This window comes from Rhipicephalus microplus, chromosome X (genome assembly GCF_043290135.1).
Source record: "Rhipicephalus microplus isolate Deutch F79 chromosome X, USDA_Rmic, whole genome shotgun sequence".
Taxonomy (NCBI): Eukaryota; Metazoa; Arthropoda; class Arachnida; order Ixodida; family Ixodidae; genus Rhipicephalus; species Rhipicephalus microplus.
Window position 1 is genome coordinate 463,145,002 of NC_134710.1, and position 19,131 is coordinate 463,164,132.

The 19,131-nt window shown below is 44.2% G+C and overlaps 1 protein-coding gene across 1 annotated transcript; it reads right to left on the reverse strand.

Annotated features, from left to right (window-relative positions):
- Nucleotides 1-525: 525 nt before the first annotated feature.
- LOC119187110 (uncharacterized) lies at nt 526-16,906 on the reverse strand. The gene is made up of 3 exons (XM_037435359.2): nt 16,798-16,906; nt 8,633-8,861; nt 526-3,572 (listed from the first exon to the last, which is right to left on the reverse strand). Exons 2-3 carry the CDS (start codon nt 8,854-8,856, stop codon nt 3,305-3,307), a joined length of 492 nt encoding a protein of 163 aa, XP_037291256.1. The 5' UTR covers nt 8,857-8,861; nt 16,798-16,906; the 3' UTR covers nt 526-3,304.
- Nucleotides 16,907-19,131: the final 2,225 nt, after the last annotated feature.

A 19,131-nucleotide genomic window follows, 5' to 3' on the forward strand; every position in this document is an offset into this window, starting at 1 on the left:
GCTGCTGCTTTGACAAGCTTCGCATCTTTTAAGGTTGAAATTTTCAGAAATGTAACCTTTTTTTATAGCGCGTTCAATAAAATCGTTATTTTAATAGTCAAGTCGCATGCTGCAAACCTTTATTCATATTCACGACTCCCCTATGACTTCAAAATATTATTTTTCTCTCTATCACCAGCTGCAGTACGTGAAACAGCGTAGGAGCGTGTCAATAAATTGTGAGACAGCCGTTCATCCTCACAGTAGTGAATGCATTGATGTCAACGTAGCCCTATAAAAAGCAAACAAGAAATACCTGCAACGAATCACAATTGTCGTTATATACCATTCAATATGTAACTTTCTTCACCAAAAAATTGCAGTTACACATGAAAGTGATTTCGCCAAGTTCAGTTGTTCGATTACCTTATGAAGTGTTTAGTCATGTAACATGCTATGCCATTGAAGATTATTGGAGAGGGGAGCAAGTTGGGAATGATCACACGATCGTATTTTTTACGAAAAAAAAGACACAGTCTGACCAGCTTTCATTATCAGTTCAGTTTATTTTCGTAACTGGTAGTACAACGCAAGAAACCCGTGTTGAAGAAATATTTACAAAAAGAACACGAAACTCACGCTTATCGAGAGTAGGGATGGAGTGCTCAAAGGCAGTTCGAGAGTCAGGGTTGCGTCAGCGTGTGAGACTAGAAATGAATTGAATTACTTCCTGAGCGAGGTTTTCTTGGGGCAGTAAAACATGGACAACTCAGTCAAGACAGTGTTCACTGCCCACCGTATCCACATGACGGAGACTTCATAAACACTGGAAGCCGACCCCGGCGCCCCTGCGTAGCCAACGCGCCAATGTGAAACACTGAAACGGTGGTTGAAGCTGAGCTGGAATATGATAGTTCAGCAGCACATGCTATTGGTGTGATGTACATTTATGTACCTAATCATATGCACGCAAGCATTGGTCTTTGAAACCAATGCGAAGCATTGACCACTGTTTGAGTGTCCAATTTGATACGACCGAGCGCGAGAAAAGGAGCTCTGACCTTTGAGCCGTGGTGAAGTGGCTCACGTGCGTGAAAGATCACGTATGTGCTTCGTGTGCCTAATTTTAGTGCTTTGCAGGTTGACGATTCGGATTGTTTTAGAAAAATTTTCGGCATCTAAACCACTATCGCAAGTAATGAAACCGCGTTACGCTATCTATAGCGATTCGAGTGGGAACAGATGCGCATTGTTGAGGAAATGTGTACAAATTGAAACTTTTGAGCCGGACGTCTTACTTTGCCAGTAAAAGGTGCTAAAGATTCCCCAACAAAGACGGGTCAGAAAACTATCTTTTGTACAAGCTTACTTGCCTGCTTGCGCACGGGTCACGCTCCTTTCCGTCCTCTTTCGAATTGATTGATATGTGGGGTTTAACGTCCCAAAACCACTATATGATTATGAGAGACGCCGTAGTAGAGGGCTTCGGAAATTTAGACCACCTGGGGTTCTTTAATGTGCGCGCAAATCTGAGCACACGGGCCTACAACATTTCCGCCTCCATCGGAAATGCAGCCGCCGGTCCTCTTTCGAATCGCATACAGACTTATATTTCGATAGTCTGCGAAGCCCGAGCCCGAACATTCTTTGTAGTTTTACGAAGAACACAAGCCTTCACAATACTGCTGACGTCGCGAGAGTTTCGTGATAAAGGGTAAGCGTGCGTACGAGACTCCGCTTCTGGCCACGGAATGTTGAAGTGTGTGAGACATGTGACGCATACCTAGCTGCCACTGAGTGACATGTGCCTACGGCCCAGAAGGAGTGATTTGCGCACGCTCCTAGTGCTGCTTTTGAGAGGCTAAGGTATTTGCAGTCTAGCTGCAATTACTTTATGAAAACTGTTGTACCCGCACCACAGCTAAGCTGAAGGCCACAAAACATCAAGTAAATAAACAAACAAGCAGCTGGATTCACTCCGGTTAGCAGCAACAGCTGTAAATGATTCCACGGAGAAACTTATCGGCGAGTGGCGCCTCAGCACATCGGTTTCGTGCAGCTTGCCATGCGTGCATGTGGTGCACATGAGCAAGCTTCATTGTACCTCACATCCTGCTTCATATTTATGCCTTGATTCAAGTATAATTAGGTATTTAATATGTTTTCTTTCTTATGCAAGAGTAGATGTCATTCATCTTGTACTTTGAATATTCGTATTCATATTAGCGTTTTTAGTATAAGAAAACATCCTCAAATGTACGATTTAATATACGCCTTCCTGAGTAACACTGCCAGCGCTGTAGTTAGGGCACAAGGAATGGTGTGAGAAAGTGGACAGAGCTGCCATTCAAATGGCAACCAGGCTCAGTCGAATGGCAGCGTGGTTAAAGCTCTGTGTGATTTACAGCCTGGACAAGACCGAACTAGTGGTGGGTGAGCGTTCGTGTTTCAAGGCCCAGTATCCGTACATTATAGCTTCCGTTTATGGATACATAATTGCGGTGGACGTAAACGATTAGAGCTTAAATTCACCTCACAAAGAGAACCACGACTACCTCGCGCATCCTTTCGGAACGTGATGGCAGCCTAGGAAGCAAATCGAAGTATTTTTTTTCGCGTGGAAGTTTTCACACGTGGACGTACTTAGAAAGCACTCGTGAGAAGTTCTGCACTCTCGTGTGATGAGAGCTGCAACTGGGGATGACAGAAATCGAAAAACAGCGTTGTGATAGCGCACTCGATGCTGGGGATTTCTTGCCGAGCTGCCGCAAAAAGCATCCACTTCCTGACCACTCAGACACTAGCAACGCGGAACTTGACGGAAACAAACAGTTGCACATTTCGTCTGTATCTTAGCCCATTATACTTTTGTCATAATTGTAACGCCCGCTATGAAATTACGGGTTCATACCGACTAAAGGCGACATTGTCATTTTAGACGGAATGCATTCAAGCCCAGCTTGTTCGTTTGAAGCCATTTAAAGTACATATATGTGTTTTGTCTCGGAATCAAGCCTCCGACACGTTCTGTTAGAATCTCTGCCTTCAATTAAATTATGGGTCTAGTCATTTTCTTGAGGAGGTGGGTGTTGTATGAAGCACCGAGAAGCGCACTTCTTAACTAGGAATTGGCGTTTTAGTGACACCTGCAAATTCTGCTAAAAAGAATTCTCACAATATATCTATCTGAAATCGCGAATGATGCCAAAGGTCTGTGGCTTTACATTCAACGCTACGATTTTCTGGATTTGGAATCTGTGCAGCTCAGCACGGAAACACCGTAGCATGGAGTGCCCATGGTGCTTAGTGGGCGGCAGCAGCTACTCTAGCCACCATAAGGTACACCGCCGGCACCGGGAAGGCCTCCGAAACCTCCGGGTGCAAAGGCTGAAGACGTAGAAGCCGCTGGTGTGCCGCCAAATCCGCCAGTGTTGAAGTTCAACCCACCAAAGCTGGCCGAGTAGGTGCTAGGACCGGTACCGGGAGCGAAGGCTGCGCTACCGCCAGGGAAACCTCCACCGAAGCCTGGGGCCAGACCTGACTGCGCGCCCATGGAAGCGCCGTAGGCACCGGGGTAGCCGCCCGCATAGAACCTGCGAGTCCAAGAACGTGCTCAATCAAAGAGAAACCACGCTGCTTGCGCTGGACAAAATCAAACCACATTCTGACAGTTTATGAATCGTCTGCATGTTTCATGTAGCCTTCACTCTCGTAAGCAATTCAGCAGCATACAGATTCGCGGGTGCAGGGGCAGATTCAGTGTCGTTTAATCTAGCAGAGCTTTCATTCTCCGTGAACTGCACTAGTTGGATATCGCGCGGTGAACCAGGCGTAATGTTGAATACACATTCAGGCAATTCAGTCGGAAAATGTCCAGAAACCGCTTAGGAACGACTTCTGAATTCCCCCTTGCCATTTATTGATAATCAGCGAAACTGGGGTCTCAAAGAACTCAACGCTTATTTCTGCGTCTTAGGCCATCCGCTTTTCTTGGTTTATATTAATCATATTGTGAGCATAGTATGCCCTGGTGTTCAAATTCGTATATTTGAAGACGACTGCATCTTATTCAAAAAAATTCTTCATCTTCATGATCAGGTTGAGTTAAATAGCAGTTTAAATAACGTATTGCAGTGGGGCGAAAAATGGGGAATGATTTTGAACGCCAATAAAAGAGAACCGCTCCCTATAACGCGTAGAAAAGCACCCCTGCCTTTTACTTACCAGCATCGTTCTTCTTGGGCAAGTCGATGGCTATAAATACTTATGTGTTACAATAAAAACTAATTTATCTCGTGGAATAAACATATAAATACTATTTCCTCCTCTGCATTCACAAAGCTTTGCTTCCTAAAACAAGCTTCATAATGCCCCAAGCAATGTTAAACTACTGGCCTATTATTCTTTATTAGGACCTAAATTAGGTCTCGAATTCGCCTAGACTTGAAGAACGAACGACAGAAACTGATACGCAAGAAGCCAATCAATGATCTAGCACTGAGAGGGAAAGTACAGGAATTCAGAGTGTCGCTGCAGAACAGGTACTCGGCTCTTAGTGAGGAACCCAACCTTAGCATAGACACAATGAATGATAATCTGACGAGTAGTATTACGGAGTGTGCAGTGGAAGTTTGAGGCAGGGTAGTTAGAAAGGACACTGGCAAGGTTTCCCAGGAAACGAAGAACCTAATTAGGAAGCGTCAAATCATGAAAGTGTCAAGTATAACAGACAAAATAGAACTGGCAGAGCTTTCGAAGTTGATTAATAGACGTAATGTATGCGATGTAAGAAGGTATAACATGGATAGAATTGAACACGCTCTGAAAAACGGAAGAAGCGTCAAAGCAGTGAAGAGGAAACTTGGGATAGGCAGAAGTCGGATGTATGCACTAAGGAACAAAGAAGGCAAAATAACTACCAATATGGATAGGATAGTTAAAATAGCAAAAGGAGTTTTACAGAGATCTGAACAGTAGCCGAGACAACCACGACCTTAATACTATAAGAACTAGCAGTAACCCAGATGACACCCCACCAGTAATGATAGAAGAAGTCAGAAAAGCTTTAGAGAACATGCAAAGAGGCAAAGCTGCTGGTGAGGATCAGGTAACATCAGATCTGCTGAAAGATGGAGGACAGATTGTGTTAGAAAAACTAGCCACCCTGTTTACGAGGTGTCTCCTGATGGGAAGATTACCAGAGTCTTGGAAGAACGCTAACATCCTCTTAATACATAAGAAAGGATATGGCAAGGACTTGAAGAATTACAGGCCGATCAGCTTGCTCTCTGTAGTATACAAGCTATTTACAAAGGTAATTGCTAACAGAGTAAAGAAAACATTAGAATTCAATCAACTAAAGGAACAAGCAGGATTTCGAACAGGCTACTCAACAATTGACCACATTCATACTATCAATCAGGTAATAGAGAAATGCTCAGAGTATAACCAACCACTATACATAGCCTTCATAGAGTACGAGAAGGCGTTTGATTCAGTAGAAATATCAGCCGTCATGCGGACACTGCGGAATCAGGGCGTAGATGAAGTATATATAAACATCCTGGAAAAATCTACAAGATATCAACTGCTACCATAGTGCTTCATAAAAAAGCAACAGGATACCAATCAAGAAAGGTGTAAGGCAGGGGGACACAATCTCCCCAATGCTATTTACCGCGTGCTTACAGGAGGTTTTCAGAAGCCTATAATGGGAACAGTTAGGGATAAGAGTTAATGGAGAATACCTTAGTAACCTGCGCTTCGCCGATGCCATTGCATTGCTGAGTAACTCAGGGGACGAATTGCAACTCATGATTACGGAGTTAGACAAGGAGAGCAGAAAGTTGGGTCTTAAAATTAATCTGCAGAAAACAAAAGTAATGTACAACAACCTCGGAAAGGAGCAGCGCTTCGAGATAGGTAATAGTGCACTTGAAGTTCTAAAAGACTATGTCTACTTAGGGCAGGTAATAACCGCAGAGCCGAACCACGAGATTGAAGTAACTAGAAGAATAAGAATGGGGTGGAGCACATTCGGCAAGCACTCTCAAATTATGACAGGTAGATTGCCACTATCCCTCAAGAGGAAGGTATATAACAGCTGTATCTTGCCGGTACTTAGCTACGGAGCAGAAACCTGGACACTTAAAAAGAGGGTTCAGCTTAAATTGAGGACGACGCAGCGAGCAATGGAAAGAAAAATGGTAGGTGTAACCTTAAAAGACAAGAAGAGAGCAGAGTGGATTAGGCGACAAACGGGGGTTAAGGATATCATAGCTGAAATAAAGAAGAGGAAATGAACATGGGCCCGGCATGTAGCGCGTAGACAGGATAACCGCTTAAGGGTAACTAACTGGATTCCCAAAGAAGGGAAGCGGGTTAGGGGGAGACAGAAGGTTAGGTGGGCAGATGAGATTAAGAAGTTTGCGGGTATAAATTGGCAGTAGCAAGCACAGGACCGGGTTAACTGGCGGAATGGGGGAGAGGCCTTTGTCCTGCAGTGGACGTCGTCAGGCTGATGATGATGATGATGATGATGAAATTAGAATATGCGAGTGCAGTATGAGACCCATACACTCAAACTAACATCAAGTGCCTGGAAAGAATACAGAGTAAAGCCGTCCGTTCATTTTTGACACGTTCTCACGAGTCGACTCTCTTTCTGAAATACCGAAGGCCAATAGCATTTCTCGTCTTAGCACACGTCGAAAGCAGATAAGAATTGACCTTCTTTCCCTTCTTCTGAACCACAAACTTGCGATTGACCATTCGCCGCACCTGAGATGGTTATCGACCAGACGCACAAGGCATCATCACGCCAAATCTCGTAACACCTTATTTCTGCAGAAGGGACTCTTATATGTACTCATATTTTCCTCACATGGTCTCAGATTGGAAAGGAACAACTAGGCATCCTCATAGAATCTATTTCTCCTTCGCTCTAAAATAGCATTGTCTTGAAAATCCAGGTTTCCGATCTTTTATGAGAGCGTTTTTCTTTTCTTTTCCTTTTCTTTTCCATCTTGTATGTGCTGTACTTATTGTTTACATAAGTATTCATTACTATCTTGGCTTGAACAGTGAAAGTTATTTTTTTATTGTTTTGCTTTTAATATGTATTTATTTTTACTTCAATCGCACAACATATGAAGTACGAATATGTGGTGTTTGTTTTACTCTTTTGCGCGGTAAATGCGTTATTTTGAAATAATTTTCTGTGTCGATCCTTGTGTTCACTATGAGTGTACGCAACACTCACCTTATCTGATCTTATTACTGCTCTTATTACTGATCTTATTAAGCTGATCTTATTACTCAGTCATCTTCTTTAGCAAAAAATATATTCTTAAGCATGCGTGAGAGTATTTATTAAATGGCTCTGAAATCACCTTGGTGTTAGTGGTCATCAGTCGCGTAGCCAGAATACTGTTTCGGTGATGCACGATCCTACATGTGAGCAGGGAAGGCATGTGGGGTCAAGTTTCTGCGTATGCTCTGCATATAATAGCAGACAGATATTTCGGGAGGATCACGTGCTTGCTGAGGCACCCCCTGGTTACGTCACTCTGATGCACCAAAAGTACACTTTCTCTTTTGCGATGACTCTTACAAAACGCTTTTGTAAGACACTGAAAGTTGTACAAGTAACGAATTTTCATGCCGGCGCCTAATTATTTCAGAAAAACGCCGCCTAAATCAAATACAACGTAGTCAAGTGGACTCTTGCTCTCGAGAACGCGCCGTAATAATTTTATGGTGGGTTCGTCGTTATGGTATGGGCACTTATGTTAATGCAACATGACTGATTGCCCTTTTCGTATGTTCAAAAACACCACCATGCATATTTTCTTGTATCATTTATGGAATATGCATGACATATATTTTAAGTTCAGTCTCGTCGTACATTATTTTGACCCGAACAAAATATGCACATATCCAGCAGAAAATGTTTTGTTCATTTTTTATGTAAGATGGCAAAAGGCTTGCTTCACTGCTGATTGCTTCAACAACGGTCATGCTGAGCCCTGCGAGAAGTGCTACTTCCAATAAGTTTTTTACTCTCTGCAGTCATGCTCTTTACTGCTGTAGTTTAGCAGTTCTTTAGCCCAAGATACGGAGCTTCTTGCGCTAGAGTGTTTATACTATTTCAGGCTTACAACTGATATAGCCAAATAAGTGACGGGCCTTCTGCTTGCAGACAGACGCGAAAATGTACAACGATATGAACTGCCATCATTATTACAATATTATTGTATGGACATCGCACAACTTAGGATTCTCCGTATGTTGTTCGGTTAACCTATTCTACACGAGTTGATCTAGTTTGCTCGTAAATTTCTGAATTTCCTCAGTTCAATGAACTCATTGTTGCCCTCGGCTGCGTTCAACGCCTCTTTGTATCGAGTTTTAGGCCTCATTGGTCACCGGTGGTTGACCTGAAGGGCTACATGTCTTTTTTATGCCTCTTCACAACTCACTCATTTACCAGCGGAGGTTTTCGTCTTCGTAGTAGAGTACTCAAGCCACCACAGCCCGCTTAGAGCTTGATATGGTACTAGTTTGAGAATCTCTTAACAGATTGCAAGTACAACGAAAAGGCGTTGTCGGCATGTGCAGCAAGCATGATATTACCGTAACTACATTGACTCACGGGATGTTTTGCGAAGGCAGGCCATAGATTGAGGGCTCCGGATGGGATGCTAAGGGTGTCTGGCCAGCAGACTGGCTCTGGCTGTTCTCGTTCTGGTTGTTTCCGCGGAATCGCCTCATAATGGCGGCAGTGGCCATCAGACCGAGCAACCCTTGCTGGTGCGTCGGCAGTGCCAGCAGCAGTACGCAAACCACGGTAGCGAGGAAGAGGTGCATCGGATTCATGGTTGCTGCAAGTGAACGTTGACATGAGCCTTCTACGAGTGAGAAGATGTCGCGTTCCGGCTCAAGCACAACTTATCGCTCGTCACAGGGCATGATTGCGCTTGATAACCAACAAAATACTACCCTTAGTTATATTGATGAAGGTTGACAAGCAACACACTACCACTACGCTGATGTACCAAAACAATAAAGTGAATTTATCGCATTAAAACACACCAAATTCTTGTGTCTGTATATAGAAATGAAATGTAAGCTGCATACACACTACACTTCGGAAGAAGCTGAGTTAACAAGATGCAAGCGCAGAATGGCTTTTGCTGATTATCCGATACCAGCTAGTACAGCAATGTCACAGCGCACCAGTGCATAAACACAACGCGCAAACACGCGAAAATAGCTTGATATATTGTAAACAAAGTTTACTAAATAGTGACACTACCCTAATTACAACAGTCAGTCAGGCGATGGCCCTACATGCTCAAAGTGTGCCTATAACAGTAAACGCGAAATTGACGGATTATTAAACGTGCATTCTAAACGTAAGGCGAAGGTATGATGACGGCCAACGCTCTCTGTTTTCGGTGTTTCCGAGCTTCTCTAGTCACTCAAGTACCAAGATGAAGTTCTAGACGCACGTCTAAACGATTCCGTAACATTTCCGATGGGCTATTTCCTTGTCCACAACTGCATTTGGGCTACTGATATAAATAAAGGGTGAAGGATAATGTATTCTTCTCATTAAAATATTTGATTATTATACATATAGTGTTATTATTCTATTAGTTACCGCCATGACCACTTCTACGTTACGTGCAGTTTGATCACCTTCCGCATCCACAAAATATCTAACCAGTACAGTAGCCTAAAAAAAAACCAGGCATCTCCGAGCTATTGGAACGAACCTTTTTAAGGAAGTGCAGAACTGGGCAGCCATCGTTGTTTAGCTTGATTTTTCTCTTTCTCTGTTCATGTATTTTTCTTCTTTCTCTCTCCTTTATCTTCCTGTGCATTTTTTGTCTGCTTATTGCTATTTATTTTTTTTCGTTCTGCCATTTCCAGCACTTAATCTCTTTCTTCCCCTTTTTTTCTCTCTCTGCCTGTATATTTTTATCTTTTTCGGTATTTCTGTTTTTTTACTCTTTCACTTTTTATGACATGCCGTAATTTCCTCTCCCATTTTCTTATAGTCCTCACACCTTCCACTAGCCCCCTCACGTTCCTTACCCACCTCCTAGTTTAAGATATTATAGAAGGCTAAATAATGCTCCGCTAGCGGGCCGAATCGCCGATTGGTTACGATGATCATCTTTGAATTCGGGTACGTTGGTTCATATGCCGCCTCCTCAGGACTTTTTTTTTTCGCCAAGAAATTACCTCTTTCACCTTCTTTCTCTGCCTTTTTCTGTTCTCGTTCTCTGACTCAACATAATTATTGCAGAAAACGTCTGAAAAATTGGTGCACATGTTGTGGAAGCGAAGCAGGAGGCAACAAAAAGGACAGATAGGAAAAAGAGAGCAAGCGCCAGACCGATTGATTGATTGATATGTGGGGTTTAACGTCCCAAAACCACTACATGATTATGAGAGACGCCGTAGTGGAGGGCTCCGGAAATTTAGACCACCTGGGATTCTTTAACGTGCACCCAAATCTGAGCACACGGGCCTACAACATTTCCGCCTCCATCGGAAATGCAGCCGCCGCAGCCGGGATTCGAACCCGCGCCCTGCGGGTCAGCAGCCGAGTACCTTAGCCACTAGACCACCGCGGCGGGGCAAGCGCCAGACCGAGATGATGATAATCTATGTTTACTCGTCACCGTCTAACGCCTCAAGGATCTCCGCTTTTGATAAACTTCCCTTGCTGTGTTGCGATATAGTTCATCATTCATGTGGGCATAGCACACCACAACAAGAACACAAAAGAGAGACACGCAAACACACGCAACGCTGTGTGTGTGCCTCTCTTTTGTGCCTGTCGTGGTGCGCTATACCCATATGACTGATGAACCACAACCACCTAGCCCGGCAACGTGGCATCGTGATATAGTTCTGCGGCTTATATCACTCAAGCATTGCCAACTGTCACAATCGAACTCCTTGGTTGCTCTCTTAGAAAAGAAAGTTGTCCTTTTATCTGATTGTTTCCACGCGCTATGGAATTGGTTTTGTGGTGTTAATTTTTCTTTTATCTTCGACTATCACTTTTGCCTCTTTTTTTCGTTACGCTGCGTAGGTATATAAGCGTAGTGTGAATAATAAAAATTTTCCTGTGAGGAGCACTTTGTTGTGTCCTTCATTGTGTGGTTTCTCGTTCTTCGCGCTGTTTCCTTCCAATATGTCGTACCAACACGCCCAAGCTACCACTTTAGCCCAACTCCTTCGATGCCCATGCGTACATATCGATATAAGCACGGCTTAAAATCCGCATATAAAATTCAGACTCAATTATTTCAAAAAACGTGAACGTCTCCACTCGTTTTCATTTTTGTTAGAATTTAACTGACCAGACAACTCTACAGACAATAGTTATATAGCAATACCTCCACCCCCACCTCCCTCTTCGCTCTAAGTCCCGCCACAGTTAACATCTTGTTTTGTCTAGCAAAGGTTACTTTGTAACGAAAAAAAAATTTACGCTGTTCTGTTCTACTTACAATTATCAATAGCGAAACAGCGTTCGCGGCCTGTATGAACAAACAACAGCCACAAGGAAGTACAGAAGATGTCGAACCCAAATAGTTGCGTTCTGGTAATCTGCGTTTTAGCTTAACATCCCTTGTATGCTTCCTTATTATTTCGGCCATGAAGGCAGCCTTACTTTCCAAATATATTTGTCTTAAGGCCGGTGTAGTGCTATCTTCAGCCTCTTATGCATTTCTTTAGTGAACCTGAGGTCTCTCAGCGCGGTGTTTTATTGGTCAGCCAGCTTCTCAAATCGTATGCCCTACACAGCGGAATGGGCTGTAAGGTTTGCTTGCAAAACGTTTTGGCGCAAGATGAACGCCAGAATACGAGCCCTGCCTAGACACTCGAACAACAGCGAGGATATCTTATCTAGTATGGTATGGTTCAACTATATCGCGCACATTAAGAAAATGACGACAAACAGGTGATGCTAAATATATGGCACAATGTGGATCGGAAGGTTGACCATCGCGCTCCATGAAGGGGCTAGTGAACGCTGTTTGGTAACTGTAATCACTTATATTGCTGGCGTGAGCATTCAGGTGTCGGTTTAGTCAGAACTTTAAGGAGTGAAGAGCCACTGCTTGGGCAGCAGCTACGGCATGTGGCATTACGAAATGGTCTTCGACTGTTATCTGAGTCAAATACATCTGTTCAATTGGTGGAAAATGGGCTCGTTAGAAAGCTTCCACAAAGCATCGCACTCATATGGTGAACTGTCGGACAGGAGGGAGGCCGGCCAGGCACCTCTGACCCATCTGGCAGCTCTACCAAGTGCTCGTAATCTTCAACGTCTCTCGTGTCATACGTGAGAAGAGCGTATGCATAGATTACCAATATCCTATCAGCATTGCTAGTTACAACTTGTGACACCTCCGAAGAGAGTCGTGAATAGCGTGCTTTGATAGACTAAGCCTCTATGCACACTTCAGCCTTTTGCGGATAAAGTAGTGAGCGATGCACGCCTCCGCTTTAGTTGTAGCATTTCAGAAATAAGAGAACCGCAAACGGCATATAGCGATTTTATGGGTTCAGCATATTGAACTTCGAGGGAACTGTCGGAACCCGCCTTAGTGGCATGTTCCGATTTTCATAATAACAGGTGAAATATTTACAGTGGGACGGGCCTGAGTAAACCTCTCACGCTGTAAATTACACGTTCTGTATTTCAGACTGTCCGTACTCTCTACCAAACGAGGGTCCGTCTAGCAGGCCCTATAATTACGCCTGTAAACGCGAACACACGCTGAAACTTCCTGGGCAGCCATCCATTCGCGATGCTTTCAGGCAAGCTTTCTGAACTGTCTCACCATTATCGCGGACCTCGGTCCCCTTTACCTTTTTTTCAAGATCTGCGGACAGAATTACATTGAAGCTGCTCCTAAATTCGAGTTGCACAAACAAACAAGTATTGCATAACAATGTCACTATGCCGTTTCAGAAATAACGGCTGCGTGCTTTTTGTGTTTGAGATTCACGTACCCCCCCAATAAGGACACCTCAATTGCTACTAGGCTTTGGTAGGATTGCTCACCATGCATCAATGGTAGTGTCCTGCAAATTGCACTCGGAAGAATTTAACATTGTTTGGAAAAACTTCTAGAGGCTTTCCACGTACTATACTGGTTTCCTCTTTCATAATCACTAATTAACGTAGATATCAAGCAATCATAACTCATTGTCCTGGTGCGTACGGTCATTTTCCTCAAGATAACCCGTCTGCACTTGCTATTCACAACTATTATTTTTATGGAAATACACGTCCTTTTTTGTTCACAACGATGCCTCAAAGATCAATGGCGCTCGCTGTCAAATGCAAAGTGCCCTCAAAAGGAAGGCCGACTGCTCTGGAGACAAACTTCTTGGAGCGTGCGCCCATCATTGGACAGTCAGGTCGTGCGTGACCTGTTTCCAAAGGATGAGAAGAAGAGCTGGACGCCAGTCAACCATCGTATACCACGCCAACTAAACTACCCCCCAGCAGTCCTTCTCCCCAACTACTTGAATGCCTCTCCTCCTTCTCGATCTCTCTCGAGCGTTCGTGAAATCGAGGTCAAGACGAGTGGTTGCCGCCGGTGCACTGGCCGTTGTTGCTATTTACGGCTCAGCCTTTGATCTGAGTGTTGATGATGACGCCGCAGCCTCGCTATTACGCCCTCGTGCTGTGAAACTTCCCCGATGTACGACGCGGTTAAGAGAGATGGAATGGGGGAAGAGGGGGGTGGAGGGCACAGCTCAGAGAGTACCAAAGGCAAGCGGGCCGGGCGTGTGTCTTAGCTATGTATGAGAGTGGCGCGCAGTACTGCAGCATGCAATGTATATTTTCTACTAATCTATGAAACTTGCACTTTCAGTTTTATGCAAACAACCTTCACAAAGTGAACGACGAGCAAGTTAAACATTTTCAATGCAGTGAACGAACCGCCTAATAAAGTGTGAGTTTAAATCCATTTAATGATCGCGTACGCATCGGTTCCAGTGAACTTGAAGCGTGCAGTAGGTATTGAGTTGTCACAAATCAACGAAGATGCGCGAGCCTAAGAGGAAATAGTTCATTTCTTATATCGACGGTGGGAAAACATCTTGTGCAACGTACACAAGAAGTTACAGTGGGCGCAAGCAAACGCATTAGCAGCACTATGAGCATCAGCATGTTATCATACTGCCCGCTGGCTCTCACGTGCGGCAATAATGGTATGCTGAAAATATGGTAGCCTATCCCGTTGTGGTCAGCACGTTTAGCTTTCTATGAAGCCTACCTGAATGCTGTGCGTCCTGCGTGGTGCGGCACTTCCCTCTAGCAAAGAGGAAGGCGCATTCTTCCAGACAGAGTGAACGAGATAAGCAAAGGCATTAAGGGCTGCCGAAAGCGATAGGCCTCACCATCACTTCATTCACAATATTTGTCACAGAAATCAAATTTTCGGCTATCAAGGTATTCCACTGAAAGGCAAATTGCCAAGACCGTGTTCTCAGCCATGAGCCAAGTTACCATTGCTGCGGCAAAATGAACATTGCGTCGCATAACCAGAGTATACTTGATCATGAACAATTTTAGAACTTCCTTCCATAGCATAAGTACAAGCACGTCACCATAAAACACGGCTCTGCAGCTGTGAAAGCAACTGAGCGTGTTTTTTGCATTCAAGTTCAAAGTATACAGTCAAAGTGAAGATGGATGCTTCGGCACGGGAACTATTTTCGCATTTGCTCACTGCCCGTAGTCTCAACGCGTCTATGGCCAGGTGAACGTGGTCTAACGTGACAAGGCAGTGCTGACACCACATACATATGACAGGCATGAATTTACCTGGAAATAAGAAACAGCGTGCTTAATCTTACCTTGCGATGGCTACTGTCACTGCTCCTCTCCATAAACTTTTTACTTGGGCGAAACAACGTGAATCTATCTTTCACTAGTATAATTTTAACATGAAATGGCATGTGTGAATTGAGAAAAGTCGATAAAACAGTGCTGGTAATTCTATGAAGTTGAAATGGGTACCAACAACAAACCTTGAAAGCAACAAATATAAAGTACTCGAATTCATTATTTGACGTTAATTAATGTACTGTGCATAAATATATAGATGTATATTAGCAGCGTGTGCTCCAAATGCACTGTTGTACTCGGTAATGGACAGAATTTGGAGCACCATGTACCCAGCTGTATGTAGGTCAAGCGTGCACAAAGCTACTGACCGCGCGCAAAACAAACTGTCATTGTTACTTACTCGCAATACAGACGCGGAGCGTTAACGCTATGACAAACCAGGAGAAGGTAAAAAAAAATACTGAGCGCTTCCGTAGTTTATAGAGTGTACATCCCAAATGTGGGTGGCAGCTCGATTCCACAGCCCTGTCTTGTCTGCAGCCTTGTCTGCAGGGTGCATATTCATATCAGTGCTGTTTAAGCACACTGCTGCATTTCACTGGTGCAGTTGAGCAATTCCGATGTTACCCATAAAGTTTAAAGGGATTAACGTCCGAAAAACACAATTTGATTATCAGATGCACCGTAGTGAAGGGCTCGGGAAATTTTGACCAACTGGGGTTGTTTAACGTGCCCGAAATCTAAGAATCTGGCCCTTGTGGCGAGTACCATAACGACAAGACCACCGTTGTGATTCGATGCCGATAATGGACACCGACGAGAGAGAGCCATATTACCTCCAGTCTACTTCCATACCTGCAAGTGGCAAGCTATGCCTAAACGAAGTACATTGGTGCGAGTACATGGTCTTTCGGCCGAATGACCTTGCAGAAGCGCCCACAAAGTGCACTAATTGGCATTCTAGGATTTGGCGAAATATCCCATTTGTTTAGCTTTAAATCTATACGCTTACAATGAATTACTGAATATGCCCGTTCTTGGCCGCTTACAGATACTGCAGGTCCCGTTAAAGCGCGACTAAGATGAGGCCAAGCTTACAAAATGACCGTGACCTATATCATCAATCGTGGTGCGGGAAGTTTCATACAAATTATCTTTCTTAATCCAAGTGATACAATTGGGGGCATCGTTTATACCGTTCCTGTATACACATAACTCTTTTCAATAATTCCACTTAGTGAATCTTTGAAACCGAGACAGCGTTGTCTAAAGTACAGCCATCGATGAAATATATCCTTACTGTGCATAAGGAACTTTTTAAATTTAACTTAAAGAGATGTATACACCATTGGTACACACACGGAAGTATCTATTGTGAGATGGCGTAACACTACTGCCATTTTTTGAACATTCCGAAGAACTCATTTATCCATGCACGAAAGAAGGGTACCCCATTAGTGGAAACTCAGAAATTCTTGAATGAGCTCAAGTTCATCCTGGTTTACGCATCAGAGACAGCTTTTGCATAGAGAACCCTTCAAACCCTCCATAAAACACACTTCTTCAATGATAGAGGTTTGTATTTGTAATAAAAACGGAAATACTTGGCGCTCTTTGTACGGAGTGCCTTAAAGGAGTCCGCTCCGACAGGTGACCGCGTGGCAGTCCGAAACGCCACGCGGTGTCACTCCCACACTTCACTATTCTGCGACAACACAGAAATATTTCGTTGCCGCCCAGAAACATTGCATACACCGTGCGCTGCTCAATCATGAATCTTGCTAAATTCCGGAAGCACCAAAGTAGTCCCCCATAAGGGACAGGCCGACATGGACGCTGGTGCATTGAGGCAAGTGAGCGCCCGTTTGGGGCGGCCGCGTCTGGCCCAGCCACGCGCACACACATACACACACTCCACTCACCGGATTGCGTCTGCTCCGTGGGGCGATCTAGGTCTGGGCCAATGCCGCGCGGCCCCTTATATACTAACCTCCATTGGCCGTGCGGCGTGTGGGCACACGTTCTGGTTTCGCGACGCCCTTCGCCGCCATAACGGGGAAAGAATGAGCGCCCCTTTCACGTCTGCGTTTTTCCTTTCCAAGTTCACTGGCCTCGATCGGCAAATAAATACGCGCCGCCGCGTTCCTTTCGGCCGCTGCTGTTAATGCTAGAGTTTGGGTGCTCCAGAGGAGTCAGAAAGCGAAGGGCGCTTGTGGCCACCAAAAAGCCACGAGGGCTCGGCGATAACCTCCTCGGGCCAGCCAGGAAGTGGCCCCCGCTATCATGCACACACCTCACGTCAAGCGCCACACAGCAGAGAAGAGAGGCATTCCTACCCCGCACGAATCGAAAAAAATAAGTCAATCGCTGGCTGCTCTGCTTTGCCAAAGGTAGCGTACAGTGAGGCATCGCCATTCGGGCATGACACAGATCCTTCTCGACCATTGTCGAAGTCTGCGGATAACGCGATGCGCACTCGGGGAAGGCAGAAAGGGTGGGGAAATCATCGCAAGTCACTTCCACGGGTGCGTGCAACTTCGTCGGCCGCATATTGCTTCGCAGCAACTCCGGCAGCCTAGGCGCACTATACTCAAGCACATGTGGGGGCATGCAGCGGGGGCTATTATGGCAGCCGCGATAACAGGCCTCGCTGCAAGTGGCTACAAGAGGAATATAACTATGGTCTATAACAGTAAAAAAAATACTGCAACAACAAAAACTAAGAAGAAGGGAATGTGGAATATGAAGCCGTCGAAGTATAATTGAAGCCGAAGGAGATGACGGCCAGTTTGCAGTGAGTAATATTTCTAACACAATTTCGATCTCTTTCAGTGCTCTAGCCAAGAAAAAAAGCGTTTCATGTCGATGCTGTTAAACTGCTGCTGTTTTGCCGAAACCAACTGAAAATTGCGGAAGTTGCCAACAAAAAACCGATCAGTATACAAACGCGCGTTCTCTATGACTGCTGCCGTTTCCGCGATCTCAATGGCTTCTATATTTTCTCGTCATGTTCAGGGTGTTGGGATTTCTGGTTCGTTTTATGTCCCATTCGTATACAAAGAACTGCGAAGTATGAATTCTGAGCGATTCTGTGTTTGTAACAGTTTCGTTTTTTTTTTTTTCGCGACGACTGCTGTTTACGTATTGCCTTTGCATTATTCGCCTTGAAGGCGCATGCTATACTTAACTCACAAATAAAACCACGTCCACGAGTGATGTGACTTATTTAATATTCCAGCTCGTGAAGTTGTGTATTGTTGTTAAATGCAAATAAACAAATAATGTGTTCGCTTTTAGCTTATTTATATGATAATATCTCGGCAATACAACTTTACTTGTTTTAGCCATTGCGTTGTTTATCCGAGTTAGAAAAACGTTGGTCGACGTATGCGAGGGTTCCTGTTTGGTGAAACGAAGAGGAGCGAGAATTTCAGAGTGAAGCCAAAGTATGCTCTCAATGTAATTTATTTTGCCATATGTGTAGAGAATGAACAGTGGTATTATGGATAGAATTTTTATTATTGTAAGGTTGAAAGGTTTCTATAATAAATAAACTAGACCATAGAATTGATAGGATATTCTTTTGTGTTTCCTGGGTCTTGAAGTCGCAGATAAGTTCAAAATAAGTAAATATGTTAAATGAATTCACTCTACCTGTATAGAGTCAGGAGAGAATATATGGAGTTATTCCCAAACATGTATACTGGCTTTGGAACATTCCAGGCAACAAGCTCGTTTTTTTTTCTTCGAAGCCGCAGACCAAATTCGATCAGTAGGCTTTCCATATCAGCATTCCAGCATGAGGTACTGAAGTCCGGTTTTAAAATGAAGAGCGCAGTTTCATTTTGACGCGCAACTCTGTTTTTGTCCACACCATGCGAGAGAGCCTGCGCTGAGCATCAAAATTAGAAATTTGTGCGTAGTATAAGCACAGCTTCCCGAACAGCGTCCTCGCCACGTGTTCGCGAGCACGCTAACAATTTCGCCACTCCGTATTTGCAGACCTGCCGCAAGTTGCTTTGGGGTGCCCCGATATGCGGCAGCATGTTGGTGGAGGTAGAAAATGCATCACGTGACATGACAGGTGTATGCTCAGACACAGAGTACTTTATCTGCAAGCATTCAGAAATTTATCTACGTAATGCACAAAAAAAGAGAAGTTCAACCATAGTTGTCAAGTAGCCATGAATATAACCTGAAACTTTCGTCACCACACCGTGTCGTAAAGAGACCAATTGTGTGCGAAGTAGATGTCA

Excerpts from the sequence above, each read along its gene's own strand:
- LOC119187110 (XM_037435359.2), bottom strand. The coding sequence starts at position 8,856 with ATGAATCCGATGCACCTCTTCCTCGCTACCGTGGTTTGCGTACTGCTG. Across the intron at positions 3,573-8,632 it reads CTGCCTTCGCAAAACATCCC|GTTCTATGCGGGCGGCTACC; the intron begins GTGAGTCAATGT and ends TTGGACTCGCAG.